The 15,394-nt window shown below is 39.6% G+C and overlaps 1 protein-coding gene across 2 annotated transcripts in view; it reads left to right on the forward strand.

The window, feature by feature from the left end:
• The first annotated feature begins 2,512 nt into the window (after window positions 1-2,512).
• The window catches only part of LOC131254733 (calcium uptake protein, mitochondrial-like), a 36,755-nt gene continuing 23,873 nt past the window's right edge, over window positions 2,513-15,394 (forward strand). The window contains exons 1-2 of one of the 2 annotated variants that reach the window (XM_058255449.1): window positions 2,514-2,954; window positions 4,391-4,458. In XM_058255449.1, the coding sequence (XP_058111432.1) occupies window positions 2,606-2,954; window positions 4,391-4,458 (417 nt within the window). In that variant the 5' untranslated portion in view covers window positions 2,514-2,605. Of the gene's footprint in view, window positions 2,955-4,390; window positions 4,459-15,394 lie in introns of both variants that reach the window. The other variant, XM_058255450.1, reaches the window with a different exon arrangement.

A 15,394-nucleotide genomic window follows, 5' to 3' on the forward strand; every position in this document is an offset into this window, starting at 1 on the left:
TCCTGGCGATTCCGTTTTGATTCACGGTCATTTGCATACATTTCACGGTCAATTTCCTTCACTTCACGGTCATTTCCATGCATTTCACGGGCAATCCCGGCGATTCTGTTTCATTTCACGGTCATTTCCATGCATTTCACGGTCAATCCCAGTGATTTCGTTTCATTTCACGGTCATTTTCATGCATTTCACGATCAATCCCGGCGATTCCATTTCATTTCACGGTCATTTCCATGCATTTCACGGTCATTTCCTTTCACTTCACGGTCATTTTCATGCATTTCACGGTCAATCCTAGCGATTCCATTTCATTTCATTTCACGGTCATTTCCATGCATTTCATGGTCATTTCCCTTTATTTCACGGTCATTTCCATACATTTCATGGTCATTTACACGCATTTCATGGTCATTTTCCTTCATTTCATGGTCATTTCCATGCATTTCCTGGCAATTCCCGAGACTTCAACCCAAGCCCAACCCAAGTTTTATTGAGTTGTTGTTTGTATGGCCCAACCCCAAGACCAAACTCGATACATCTTGACCAAGCCCAACCCAATGTCGGGCCGGTCACAGGTTGGTCGGGTTGAGCCCGCCCAACTTTCAGCCCTAAAATTATATATGGTACGTTAAGTAACTAATTTTGGTTTAGAAAATATTCTTATTATATGAATAAAGAAAAAAATGAAAAAAAAAAAAAGAGATTTTTTTATATGCTTATATTTACATATTTATATAAATATGTGTTAGAAAAGAATGTAGGTGGAATAAAATTCTCCATGTAAAAAAAAGAAGAAAGTGTGTTGGGATACGGCTATAGCTACGGTTATAATCCGTAGCCATAGATCGGGGGCGAATTTGCAAGGTTCACGATTAATCCCCAATAGGGACAGCAACTTGTGGTGGGATACGGCTATGGCTACGGTTATAATCCGTAGCCATAGATCGGGGGTGGATTTCCAAGGTTCACGATTAATCGCCAATAGGGACAGCAACTTGTGGTGGAATAAGGCTATAGCTACGGTTATAATTCGTAGCCATAGATCGGGGATGGAATCGCAAAGTTCACGATCAATCGCCTATAGGGACAGCAACTTGCGGTGGAATCATGGAATTCACGATTAATTGCCGACTTACTGCTATAGCTACGGATTATAACCGTAGCTACGCTGTCCACAGGCCATTACCATTCTACTTGAACGTCTACCGTTGAAACCCTTTTAGGGGCACACGAGTTTTGGATCATTACAAAAATCGTTTTTCCTCTTCATCCAGGTCTTTGTGGCCTTATGAATAGATTGGATGGAAAATAAATGTTATGGTGGGCCCTACAAAAGTTTTAACGATGAAAACCAATTTTCCGCTGCTCTGTGTGGTGTGGCCCAGTTGATCATTGGATATGATTTTCTTTTTTTGGATAATGCTCCGAAATGATCTCGAAATATGGATGAACGTTGTGGATATAATAAATACATAGCTGTGGGGCCATGTAACTTTGATCTCTTTTAAGCCGTTCGTACAACTGTCAGTTGGAGGAGCGTCAGCGCTCGTCTTCGCAGTGAAAAGGAGGGGTAGTTTCGTCCTCAAAGTCGCTGTCCGCACGTGCTAGTCTAAGTTGGTAACTTAAGTTTGTATTCCTTCATAAAAACCGCTGGGTAAAAGGTTTTATCTACAGTGGTCATTTTCTCTATTATTTGCCATCTAACATATTGATAAGGTTACACAGATCTGTACGGAGGGAAAACACAAATATCAGCTCATCCGGAACTTTTGTGGCCGTCAAAAAGTTTTTAATGGTAAGTATTGTATCACCAATGTTTCCTTCGTGTGGTCCACCTGGGCTTTTGTATCCTACTGATTTTAAGGCATAATCCCAAATTGACCTGTAAAACTGGTTGGACGGAGTGGATAAAACATAGATATCATGGTGGGGCTTGTACCGTCCAGCAGCGACTCGCTACCGGCAGGCCATACTGACGCTTCCAGCAGCGACGTACAATGCTTTGCTTTGTGGTCCTCACCACGATGTTTCTGTTTCATCCACGCCGTCCATTCATTTTAGATCATTATTTTAGTTCACCATCCAAAAGTAAGGCACACTAGAATCTCAGGTGGAGACACAACAGGAAACAATGGTGATTAAATGACCACCGTTAGAAACTTCCTAGTGCCCACTGTAATGTTTATTTGCCATCCAACCTGTAGATTAAGTTACACATACCTGGATGAAGGGAAAACAGAAACACTAGCTTCATCCAAAATTTCTGTGGCCCCAGGAAGTTTTTAACGGTGGACGTTCAATCACCATTGTTTCCTGTGTAATGGTCCACCTGAGATTTGAATCTGCCTCATGTTTTTTCTCGTGCCCTTAAAAAATGATCCAAAATGGATGAACGGCATGGATAAAACACATACATAATGGTGGGCCCCACAGAACTGTTCAGTAGCGACTCGCCACTGGAGGTACCAGCATGCAATCCGTGTTCGCCCCAAACCATGGTCTCCACCAGTTACCCTGAAAACCATGGTCGAGGAGTCTATATTTTTCATCTTAAAACCGTTAGATCTCTCTTTATCCCTCTCTGTGGGACGATAGAATCCCAAAGATGCATTCCTGGACATCCCTGCAGAGATCCTCACCGTCGATTCTCAGAAAATCCGGAATCCAACGGCTGAATCTCCGCCCTTTCTCGGACTCAACAACAACAGCAGCAGCAGATTCATCTTCCTCCTTCATGAGAGAGTCGGTCTGCTGCCAAGACGGGAGAAAGACGGCCTCTTTCTTTCAACTGCTTCTGAGATCTGTTTCAGGAGCGGTGATAGTATCCACCCTCGGCCTAGGCCTCTGGTCTTCTTCTTCTTCTCCAGATTCTTCTTTCTCGTTTGCCCATATGACGGCTGCGATCGCCAAAGAGGGTCCGCGGCTTGAGAGGAAAACCAAGTACCTTTTCGGAGGTACTTTATTTTTCCATTTTCTGGTTTTTATTTTAGGTTAAAAAGTCATAAGGATTGTTTGATCTACATTTGTTAAAATGATGAGTGATGTGGGTGCGTTTGGATGCACTATTGAATTGAATTGCAGTTATGTCAACCTAATGAAATAGAAATCAATGGCTAGTTTTTAATTACCTTTAGGACCTGTTTGAATTGGTGGAAATTGAAAAGTGGAAGTTAACTTTCCGCGGAATGTTTGTTTGTTTTTTTTTTTTTTTTTTTTTTTGTTTTTCAAGAATTCGATTAAAAATCAACTTCCATTTTCATCGAGTTTCCAAGAAAATGGTCCTTGTCAATTCCCTTATGAGAGGAAATTCCTCAAGAATTCTGATTTGACCAAGAATGCTACAAATGCTTTTTAGTGTGTGAAATGACTAAATGCCTTGCCTTTTTTTCTTCTGAAAAGGTGGTAGAGTTGAGCATTGTGGCGCCCTGTAGAATGTGTATGACATCCAACCCATCCAACAGGTGCATCCCATCATGTGACCAATGCCAACAAAAAAATCAGGCTGATCTAATCATCAGGTAGGCCACACTTGAAATTGGAGGTTTTTGGGCAGTGTAGATTGTTTTCTTATGGTGTGGCCCGCCTTATGATTTGGTTGGCCTGATTGATTTTTTGCATGTTCTTCATGGCAGGACTAACCTGTTGGACAGTTTGGAAGTCATAAGCACACCGCATAATGGGACACTATTACCACATTTTTTTTTTTTCAGAAAAAAAGGCGAAGGCATTTTTGTCATTTCACTCACCAGAGATTGCGTTTTGGTAATTTAGAGAAGGCATTGTTTGGTAAATCAGATTTCTTGAGGAATTTTGCTGTAAAAATCCCATTACCTTCCTTAGTATTCATATGGAAGACCTGTGCTCCAAATAGCAATTACATTACTTTCAAGATGGACTCGATAGGATGGGAATTGTTAATTTTGCTAGGAAAGATTGCCATGATTTTATCATTTCATCTTGTTCAAACTGAAGAAAGTTCGCAGTCTGATTCACATGTGCATCTGAATGTGGCATACTGAGATTGATTTCAATTGTGATCGATGATATTGATTGGATTATAGTTTTTTAGAATTGATGAATTTCCAGAGTATTTTCTTGCTCCTCAATCCATTGTAAAAAAATTTGGAGTCAGGATACTTAGTCATGGCTTGGGAGAATGTAGAAATTTCGGGAAACATTTGGGGGTTTTTTCATGAAAAAAAAGAAGAAAAACAATCTATCAAAAACCAGTTAAAGTTAATAATTTTAAATAGCCTTTGCTGCATATTCAAATAGACATGTGGTGTACCTTTAGATGACCTATCACAGTATAGTAAACGAGCATTTTGATCCTTGGTTTTAACCTTGACATGCATTATGTATTAATTAGTGGTCTCATTCATTGCTGCAGATGCATTTAGGAGAAGGGTTTTCTTTAACTATGAGAAACGGATAAGACTGCGAAGTCCTCCCGAAAAGGTAGTGAACATGGTCAAACATTTACTTTGATGAAGTGCTCATGCAACAGGTGCAACATGCTCCACATAAAATAATCCCACATGCTTAAGGAGATATACATCTACCAAACTTTTTCATTAATTGTTTAATTTGATATTTCTACAATATATATTAGCATAAACATAGTGAACTAAATCATGGTGTGACCTAAAGAGAAGTGCGTAAAACAAATTTTCACTAGTCCAAAGAAGACTTGTTTCCAAGGGATTTATGAAAGATTTTAGCCTTTTAGGTTGGTAAAGGTGGTCATATTACTTCTCGAAAAAAAAAAGAAAAAAAAAAGAAGAAGATAAAAAAGGTGGTCATATTACTTCACTCCAAAGTCTTAATGAACCATTCTCTTTTCTGATATATATTGAACTGCTAGGATCATAAGTTCATGTTTACTCTTGTGAAGGTGGTTTAAAAATTATATCCATCTATCACTTCAGGTGCGAAATTGATGTGATAAATATCCATAAAGAAATCTATTGTGGAAGTTCTTTCGTCAAATCGCAGGGTATTGGCTTTATGATGACCTTTTATCTTCTTCTTCTTTTTGTTTATTTTAGCTTAATTTCAATATCTTAAAGTCTCGTCATCAAGTTATTCCATAATAGTCATACGGAAAAGGCCATAATGGCCATTATGACTTCTTTTTTTTTTTTTTTGTTGTTGTTGTTGTTGTTGTTGTTGAAAAATTTCGCATTAGCCTTGTAATGGTCCATTACGGGGCTGTTATGGGCCATGTTTTCCGCAACGGTTGTTATGTGACCTCTTTGAGTACCTTGTGATGCAGGGATATGTGATGACTTAATTCTAGATGTATGTATAATTATGTTGAAGATATTCAAATAAATAAATTAATCAACTAACCTTTTTCAATCAAAGGGATTAGGCAAATCTTAACACAAAGATGAGATCATTCCGTCAGGATCATGCCCCTTAGCTTAAAATCACGTAAACAGTAAAAATGAAGGACCTAGGGATATGAGTATATCCCAGCTATAGCATAAGTCAGTCCACGGTCAAGTTTGGATCTAATTCTCCTGACTAACCCTCCCTCTTTTTCGTTCAAACCAAAATGGGATATCCAGAGAGGAACGAAAAAGATGAAGAAGGGAGGGTTCAAGATGAAGAAAGTACGGATCATTTGTCATCAAAAGAAAAAGAAGACGGATGATTCTTACCTTTTCCTGCACCTCGAAGATATAGAAAGAAGGAAACCTGAAACCGGGATGTAATCCTCAACACCTAAGGGCCAATCCTGAAACCCTAATATCTTGATAAAAGAGGGAACAAAAAAAATAAATATAAGAACTCTTATTCATTCAATGATATCAAATAGGGTTTCTCACAGTGTATACATAAGCCATGAAAAAGTAGAAGTGCATTAAAGCTCCTGAAAACAAGAAAAATAACAAAAAGACGAAAAAATAAAAAAATGTAATAAAGCCCCTGAAACAAGGAAAAAGAGCAAAAAAATGCCTAAAACTAAAACACCTGTGCGACATGGTGTGAAATCCGACCCATGGTATGAAATCCGACCTATGGGCCTGCGGTCAGGGTGCGGTCATGCCGCTTCTACACACGTAGTACGTCAGAAAATGGGTCCGATGGACCCAACGTCCATCCACATCAACTTCTCTACTCCGGTACACTGTCGGCTACGCCTCCTCCTCTGGTACACTTTAAAGGGTGCATCATTGATGTCCGCATCACCTTGCCTATTATCATTAGGACCCAATTATCAACAGATTCAAATTGCACATTTTAGAGGTTTGAGAAGGGCAATTTCTATCATTGGGGCAATCGCTTTATAAATGTTATGTGACTTTCCCAAATCTTCTTGCGTAATTATGTTATTTCCATTATGCTGGCTATTTTGCATCCTAGGACTCAAAAGATCTATTTATAGTGTTGGGAAATGAATTAATAGACATCTGTTTATCTTCTAAAAAGGCCTATAGACTGAGTAGAGGATAGTTTGGTAAGAAAGTCACTTTGCCAAATTTTCTTCTTTAAGTGATGTTGTTGTTCAAGCACGTTTACTCCTAGGATAAGAGATCTAAGTGATTATAGGAAGTGGGACCGAGGACATGCCTTCATCTTTCTAAGAGGATTGTAGGTTGTAATTGGTGGTTTTTTGGAATTAGGAAGGTAAGAGTGTTTTCTTTTTTGAGAAGATAATGAAAATTTGTAGGCCAAGAGAAGATAATGATTATTTATTTATTTATTTATTTATATCAAACCATAAATGAAGGGAAGCAAATTCCTATTATCAGGAGCTGATTGACCAATGCCCTCCTTAGCCAAGCCATCAACAATGAAACCAACATCATTGTGAGCATGAGTACATGAAACGGTTAGCCTAGAGCAAGGATCTGAATATCAATATTGGTGGGCCCCAAAATATGATATGGGGTATCTCAAACTATATTGGTGGTGTAGCGAGGTCTTCCAAGACCCACCTCCGATCACTGTCCTATCCTCCTTGAACTAGATGAAGGAAATTGGGGCCCAAAGCCCTTTCACTTCGAGCTAGCTTTGTTGGAGGTTAATGGCTTTCGTGAATTGATTTCAGATCGGTGGTCCTCCCTAGCAGTAGATGGCCCGCCAAGATCCAGATTATTTCAAAAGCTCAAGCTGATTAAGCAAAAACTCAAGAGCTTGGAAGGAGGTTTTCAGATTTTCGAGAAAGAAATTGATGGCCTCCTATAATCCATTCTTGACCAAGATATTAAGGAAGAGGAAGGCAGTCTGTCAGAAATTGATAAGGCAGAAAGAGAGAATCTGTTGGTTGCCTACAAGAGCTGAATCAAGGAGGAGGAAATTATGTGGCGTCAACGTTCGAGCTCCCTTTGGCTCAAGGAAGGAGATGACAACACTAAATACTTTCACAACATTGCAAATGCTCGTGCAAGATCTAACAAAATCAGCACTCTCTCGATTGATTGTCAGTTCACTATAGATAATGTTAGAATGGTCACACTTGTGACCATCATGTTTAGGTCTAGTCTTTGTGCATGGGTTGAGTATGCACGAGCTTTTGAGTCTATGGTAGTATACTTATTTATGTTTCTTGGTGTAAGGGTCTTTTTGTAATTACCTTTTTTTTTTTTTAAAAAATTTTTAATTTTAAAGTGGAGCTCTACTAATAAAACAAGAGGGGTGTGTTTGTGTGAGTATTAGAGCTCTCCACTCTCTCTCCTCCTCCTCACATTCTTTCTTCTAGATCGAGAACATGGCATTAGAGCGACTTTGATTCGGGTTTTGCTTGTTGATCTTTCTTCTTTACCTTATTCCTCTCTTTTTATTCTTTTTTCATTCTCTCTAGTGGGAAACCCTAAAGTGTTTGGGGCTGAGCTAACCTAATCTCTTCTAGGTGTTGTACCCCCATGTGATGGGTGGTGAAATCGTGTTTAACGAGTATGTGTAAGCCCCACTGTTGCATTATACCCGTGTGGTGGGACAAAGTAAGCCATTGTTCATCCAATGTGCAATCTACATTAAGTTTTTTGAAGCATGAAATCAGATTTGAGGGCTGAAAATTCAGAAGTTGTGTTGATCGAGACGAGTTGAAGGTTGGAATTAGGTGTTAATTTAATACATCAGTTTGTTGGAGAATTTGTGTTGAAGGAAAATTGGTGTTATTATTCAGATGGATTCCAAAAATGATCCCAAGAGCAACATTTTATCCTCATTGGATTTGGTGTCCCTCCAAATAACATCAATGAAATTGATGGCACAAACTATCTAAAGTGGGCCACATCTGTAGAAGCTTTTCTGACTGGAAAGAGGAAAGTTAAATATTTGACATCTCCCAAGCCTAATGCCACCGCGACAAATTTTGATGATTGATTGGTAGAGGATGCCCAAATTAGGGCATTGTTGTGGAATAGCATGAAATCATATATCAGTGCCAATGTTATCTTCCTCAAGACTGCCAAAGACGTCTGGGACACCTTGAATGAGATGTATTCTGGTGAGAAAAAATTAATCCGTATTTATGAACTCATACAAAATATATTTGCATTTTAGTAGGGAGATGAGTGTATAAGAATATTATTCTGCCCTATGCGGCATGTGAGAAGAGTTGAATGTATATCAACTGCTGTCAACAGATTTTGAGGTTACGCTTAGGCAAATGGAGGAGTTTCATGTTGTTAAATTTCTCTCTGACCTTCGACCTGTGTTCAAGCCTGTGAGGTCCCAAGAGGTAGTGAAATTCCATTAGTGACAGAAGCGTTCGCTGGAGTACATCTGATGACTGACATGTCTACTTAAAGTTCCACTTCATCAGTTCGTTTGGCTTTTATTTCTGTAGTGGGCAAAGGTGATGGGGGATTTCGAGGTGGTTGTGGTCAAGGCGGTAGATTTGGAGGTGGCGGTGGTCATGATGATCGTCACTGCACCCATTATGGCCTCAACAATCATAATACTGATTCATGCGGGGATCTCCATGGAAAGCTTGCCTGGGCTAATCAAGTCAATTCTATAGAGGATAGTTTAGAAGGTTATGTATCTAATTATGTCACTCCTGCTCAGTTAAGTACTTCAGGTGACATAGTCACTATGTTTAAGGAAGAGCATGCCAAGCTTCTGAAAAATCATTCCACTCATGCGTCTTCTTCACTGCTACCCTTACTAAGCCAGGTACATCTTGTCTTATATTTTCTGAGTGTACTCCATGGATTATTGATTCTGGTGCTTCCAATCAAATGACCGGTAAACATAATTTGCTGTCCAAGTTAGTCCAGTCTTCATCCATTTCATTTGTTACCTTGGTCGATGGTACTTCAACTAGTGTATTTGGTGAGGGTTTTGTATGTCCTACATCCGATCTTTCATTGTCATCAGTTTTGTGTATTCCAAAGTTTCCATTGAGCCTATTATCTGTAAGTAAACTAACCAAATGCCTAAAATTGTTTTGTCAAAATTTTCCCTTCTTATTGTGAGTATCAGGATTTAAAGAAGGGGATGATGATTGATGGAGGGCATGAATCTAATGGACTCTACTATCTCAAGAATGAAATGACTGAAGCTGAAGCTGCATTACAAGCTAACATCTCTTCACATCAATGGCATTCCAGGCTTGGGCACCCATCCTTAGCTAGTTTGAAGCATCTTGTCCCGTCTTTTATCATATGTGTCTAAATTAGAATGTGAAGCTTCTGAGTTAAGCAAGCATCGCAGAGTGCCTTTTCTTTCCCGTGAAGATGAAGTTAATGATAAACCATTTTATTTGATACATTCAGATGTTTGGGGATCCGTTCATATTTCTAGTTTATCTGACTAATATTTTGTCATTTTCGTGGATGATTGCTCTAGAATGACATGGTTCTATTTGATGAAAGATTGTTCTGAGGTGTTGCTGTGTTTCAAAGAATTTCATGCTCAAAATCCAAACTCAATTTGATGCTAAAGTGTGTTCTAAGATCAGATAATGCCAACAAGTATAAGTCAAATATTTTACACTCTTATTTCTTATCTGATGGCATCATTCATCAAACATCCTGTGCACACACACTGCAACAAAATGGAGTTGTTGAGTGTAGAAATCGTCATTTGCCTGAAGTAGTTAGGGCATTAGAACTAGACATGAAGGTTCAAAAAGAGTTTTTAGGGTGATGCCGTTTTAACTGCATGTTGTCTTATAAATCGGATGCCATCATCAGTATTAGGTGGTCAAACTCTTTTGTCTGTCTTGTATCCATAGTGTCCTTTATTTTTTTCCTCTTCCTCTTAAAATTTTCGGATGCATATGTTTTGTACATCAATTTCTTCATGTCTCCAATAAGTTTGAACCCAAAGCTGTAAAGTGTGTTTCTTTGGGGTACTCAAATACTTAACAAGGCTACAAATGCTATAATCCTATTACCCGAAGCCGATATGTATCAATGGATGTCATCTTTTTTGAAATTACTCCATATTTCTCCGATGATGGAAAGATGTTGCAGTATTCCAAAAACTCTACCACCCTTCCTGTGGTGAAGGACAGATTTACTGGGAAAGCAAGCCACAGAGTCATATCCCAATCCTCCACCATTGCAGGTTTACTTTAGATGTTCTAAAAGAAGTACTGAAGCACCTAGTGATGTGCCAATCTGTCTGAAGTTCTTCCTCTTCCGTCTTCACTAGACTTGCTGAAGGACCTATTGCTGTTCGAAATGGTATACGTTCTTGTACTCTACATACTATTTCCAATTTTGTTTAATTGAATGGTCTATCATTTTCATTTCGGCTGTCTGCTTTGTCCTTGTCATCTATGTCCGTCCATCGATCATTTCAGGAAGCTCTACATTTTGATGGGTGGCAATGGAAGAAGAAATTGCTGCGCTTCATCAAAATTAAACTTGGACTTTGGCTAAGTTATCTGCAGGAAAGCGTGCAGTATGGTGTAGATGGGTATATACCATGAAGTACAAATCTAATGGCACCATGGATCATTTAAAGGCTCGTTTGGTGGCAAAAGGATATGCTCAAATGTTAGGAATTGATTACTTTGAAACCTTTTCCCTGATGGCTAAGCTTCATTCAATTGGTGTAGTGATCTCTATTATTGCAAATTTGGATTGGCCCCTATATCAACTAGATGTAAAGAACGCGTTTCTTTATGGTGATTTACTTGAAGCAGTGTAGATAAAGAAACTGCTTGGCTTTGTTGCTCAGGGGGAGTCTAATGAAGTCTACAGGCTTAGAAGTTGATTTATGGTTATGGGTTAAAGCAGCCTCTACGTGCGTGGTTTGACAAATTTAGTAAAGTGATAATACAGTTTGGGATGAAATGCAGTCGGGCTGATCACTCAGTCTTTGTTAGGCAGAGTGAGACTGACACTCTGGTTCTTGTTGTTTACATGCACAACATCATCATTATTGGAAATGATAGTAAAGGCATATTTGAGTTGAAGAAATTCTTGCAGCAACACTTCTGTACAAAGGATTTAGGCTATCTTCGATACTTTGGGGGTATTGAGGTAGCTTGATCAAAGTTAGGAATTAATTTATCGCAAAGGAAATATGTTATGGACTTGTTAGAAGAGATGGGTATACTGGGGGCGAAGCTGGTTACAACTCTCATGGATGCAAACTCTAAGTTAAGTATGGATGAATGAGACATTTTTGATGATCCAAGCACATATCACCAGTTGGTTGGGAAATTAATCTATTTAACTATTACAGGACTTGATATTACTTATCCAGTCAGTTTATGCAAGCCCCTTGCGTATTTCATATGGAAGCTGTGGTCCGCATACTTAAATATTTGAAGGGTGCCCTAGGTCATGGAATTCTCTACAAGCGAAATGCGCATCTTAGAGTGGAAGGATTCGCTAATGCAGGCTGGGCTGGATCTCCTTTAGATAAGCAATCCACCACAGGTTACTATACCTTTCTAGGAGGTAATCTTGTTACCTGGAAAAGCAAGAAGCAACAAGTTGTTGCCCGTTCTAGTGTAGAAGTAGAGTATAGATCCATGTCCCATACCACGTGTGAACTTATGTGGTTGAAGATGTTTATATATGAGTTAGGTTTTGTGGTTGATACTCCCATGCACCTAAATTGCGATAATCAAGTTGTGTCACATATCGCCGATAATCCAGTTTATCATGAGAGGACGAAGCATATAGAAGTAGACTGCCACTTCATCGGAGAGAATGTCGCAAATAAGGAAATATCCACAACGTTCATCAAATCTGAAGACCAAGTTGCTGATATGTTCACAAAGGCTTTAAGTCAGGCTCATTTAGACATGTTTTTTGACAAGCTAGGCATTTATGATATATATGCTTTAGCTTAAGGGGGAGTGTTAGAATGGTCACACGTGTGGAGTGATCACACATGTGGACACATTTGACGTGTTCACACGTATGACATGATCACATGTGTGACCATCATGTTTGGGTCCAGTCTTTGTGCATGGGTTGAGTATAAATGAGCTTTTGAGTCTATGGTAGTGTACTTGTTTATGTTTCTTGGTGTAAGGGTCTTTTTGTAATTTTCCTTTTTAAGTGAAGCTAATAAAACAAGAGGGGTGGGAGCATGTGAGTATTAGAGCTCTCCACTCTCTCTCACGTTTTCTCTCTCTTTCTTCTCCTTCTTACATTTTTTCTTTTAGATCGAGAACAGATAAATCCAAGATTACAAAGGCTATCATCAATTTCTATTATACTTTCCTATTAGAAGACGAGCAACGTCGGCCAAGCCTGGATTCCTTGGTTTTTTATGGAATTTATGAGGAGTCAGCAGTAACTCTCAAGAAACATATAACAACAGAAGAAATTAGCGATGTTGTCAAAGCCATAGAAGGGGACAAGGCATCGGGCCAGATGGGCATTCCCCTGCATTCTTTCAAACCTTTTGGGAGGTGGTGAAGGAAGACGTGATTAACTTTATTTATTTATTTTATTATTATTATTATTATTATTATTTTGCGTCTTTTGCCACCAGAAATGGGTCATTCTTTCCTTGTGGTTTTTCCTAAATTTGAAGGAGCATCCTGCCTTAAAGATTGCAAGTTGATCAGCCTGATTAGCAGTTCCCCAACAAAATCTTGGCGAAGATTCTAGCCCAAAGATTTCATGTAGTTCTCCCTGAAGTCATTACCTCTAATCAGAGCGCTTTCATAGTGGGACATCAGATTCTGGATTGCGCGCTGGTTGCTAATGAATGTATACACTCTTGCCACTGATCAGGATCTAAAGGTATCGTGTGTAAGCTGGATTTAGAAAAAAAGCTTACAACCACATCGACTGGAACTTCCTCGACTATATGCTTGATTGATTGGGGCGTGGTCTAAGATGGAGAAATTAGATCCAACCATGTGTGAGATCTATTAGGTTCTCGGTTCTCATCAAAGGGTCTTCTTTTGGATATATTAAAGCTTCAAGAGGCCTAAGACAGGGGGGACCCGCTATCCCCCTTATTATTTTTGGTTATCTTAGAAGCATTGAGCCACATGCTAGCCAAGGGGCAAGATGAGGGGATCTTTCGCAGATTCAAGGTGAATGGCCTCGCACCTTGGGTCTCCCACCTCCAGTTCACGAACGACATGCTAATCTTCAGTGAGGCAAATTGATCTACAATCAATCTTAGGAAGATTGTGGTTTGTTTCGAGGTAGCATCTGTGATGGGGACATCTTGCGCACATGCATGCCTCCCCCCCCCCCCCCCCCCCCAACCCATGTACGCAAGGAGGGCCCCACCACCATCGATCTGGATGTCCAGGGAGGGCCTCCTAGTTAGAGGAGTGCGTTTTGGTTTGTTGAGTGGACCCAATAGTCATGCGAATCCCACCATGGGTTCTCATGATCGTGGCCCACTATTCTAATTTATCAGTACTTTGGGTCTTGTTTATTATTGTTATTAGGAATATTATGGACGGTTTAGATTGCTTTGATTAATTGTTATTTTTTATTACTTCTTCGCCAAGTAATAGGTTGTGCATATGGCGCGAGTTTTGGGGTATAGAGTTTTATTATAAATAGGCACCCCTTGTAGTCTTTTTCATTCAATGAAGATTAATAAAATTGTTGTATTTTTCTGCTCTAAATTTCTGAGTTGTGGAGATTCAATTGTGTGTGAAACCCTCCATTCCTCGAAGGCTGACTACCGTGGTGCGAAACCATACCTATCTCAATTCACCCCATCTTCTACCATCCATATTTCTCCTCCTACAAGCATTCCATCTGCAAATCCATCAATATTTGCAGCCGTTTCTCTCTACAACAGATTTCCAAAATCTGGCCCTATAGGAGGGCTGAAACTTCGGCGGAGCACCACGCACAAACCGTGCATTGGATCGAGCTAAGATTTTGGAGTTTTGGAGTCCATCCCTGGCCGACCAGGGCCAAGGTGACCTTTTTCTAAATAGTGGACCCCACACACGTGCGACCGGGATCACACGCACGTGCATCTCGGCAATTGTTGCTGTCTACATGTGCAGTACTTCTTTGGTTCGTCTCTCCTCTCTTTCACTCCTCTTTCACCCAAAATCCCTAAACCTAACCCTAAATTACTCAAATCCCTAATTTTATGCCCTTTCTTCAACCTTATGGTTTCCCGAATTGAAATTTCCGACTCCCTTGGATTGGGAGAATTATTTGTGTGCATGTGTGGATGAATTTACCCTCATTTGATTCTTGTTTGGTCTATAATTTTGATTGATCCGGCCCTAATATGTGTAGGCCTGGACTCGCATAAGATTTCCCTTGATTGAGTGTTTGAACTTTTGTGTGGGATGTGGAATTTTGTGTAATTGTTTCTGAACTAGTGTGATCTAAAGCCTGAAATCTTGCACAGCATACTTGAATTTCATGTCTTGCATCAAATTTGGTCTCAAAGCTTAGGGTTCTTGTAGGGGAATGCATTGCATGTTTAGGGTTTAATTTATTTGTGTCCATTATGCATTACGTAACATCATATAGAGTTGTTTAGAGGTCCATAATTTCTGATATAGGCTGCTGAATTTTCTACTATCAGAAAATCCGCATATATCTTTACTGGATTTTCTATTGATAGATTTTTTGGATAGATGGGTTGCTGGAAATTGAGTAGTATTTTGTCGTTTTCTCCATATAGAGTCTTGTAGGAGCATTTAGTCCTATCTAGGCGCATATAGTCGTAGTAGAAGGTCCTTAGATTGAGTTAGTAGTTATATGCCCACACGTACGGGTCGTGGTTTTAGCTTGCACCCTACACTAAACATGGAGCAATTGTAAGAGTCAATAGACCAACTGACCTAACAGTTTGAGTCTTTGGGTAGGCACTTGGAACAACGTATGGACCAACGCTTTGAACAACTTGATGTGCACATTACCCAACTAGAGACCTCCGCCAGGACAAACCCTACCATTGGAGAAGATGCTCAATCTCAGACAGGTGGTCAGGAGGATAGACCAAGGAATGAAGGTGCCCAAGG

The sequence above is a fragment of the Magnolia sinica genome, chromosome 9 (assembly GCF_029962835.1).
Source record: "Magnolia sinica isolate HGM2019 chromosome 9, MsV1, whole genome shotgun sequence".
NCBI classification, from domain to species: domain Eukaryota; kingdom Viridiplantae; phylum Streptophyta; class Magnoliopsida; order Magnoliales; family Magnoliaceae; genus Magnolia; species Magnolia sinica.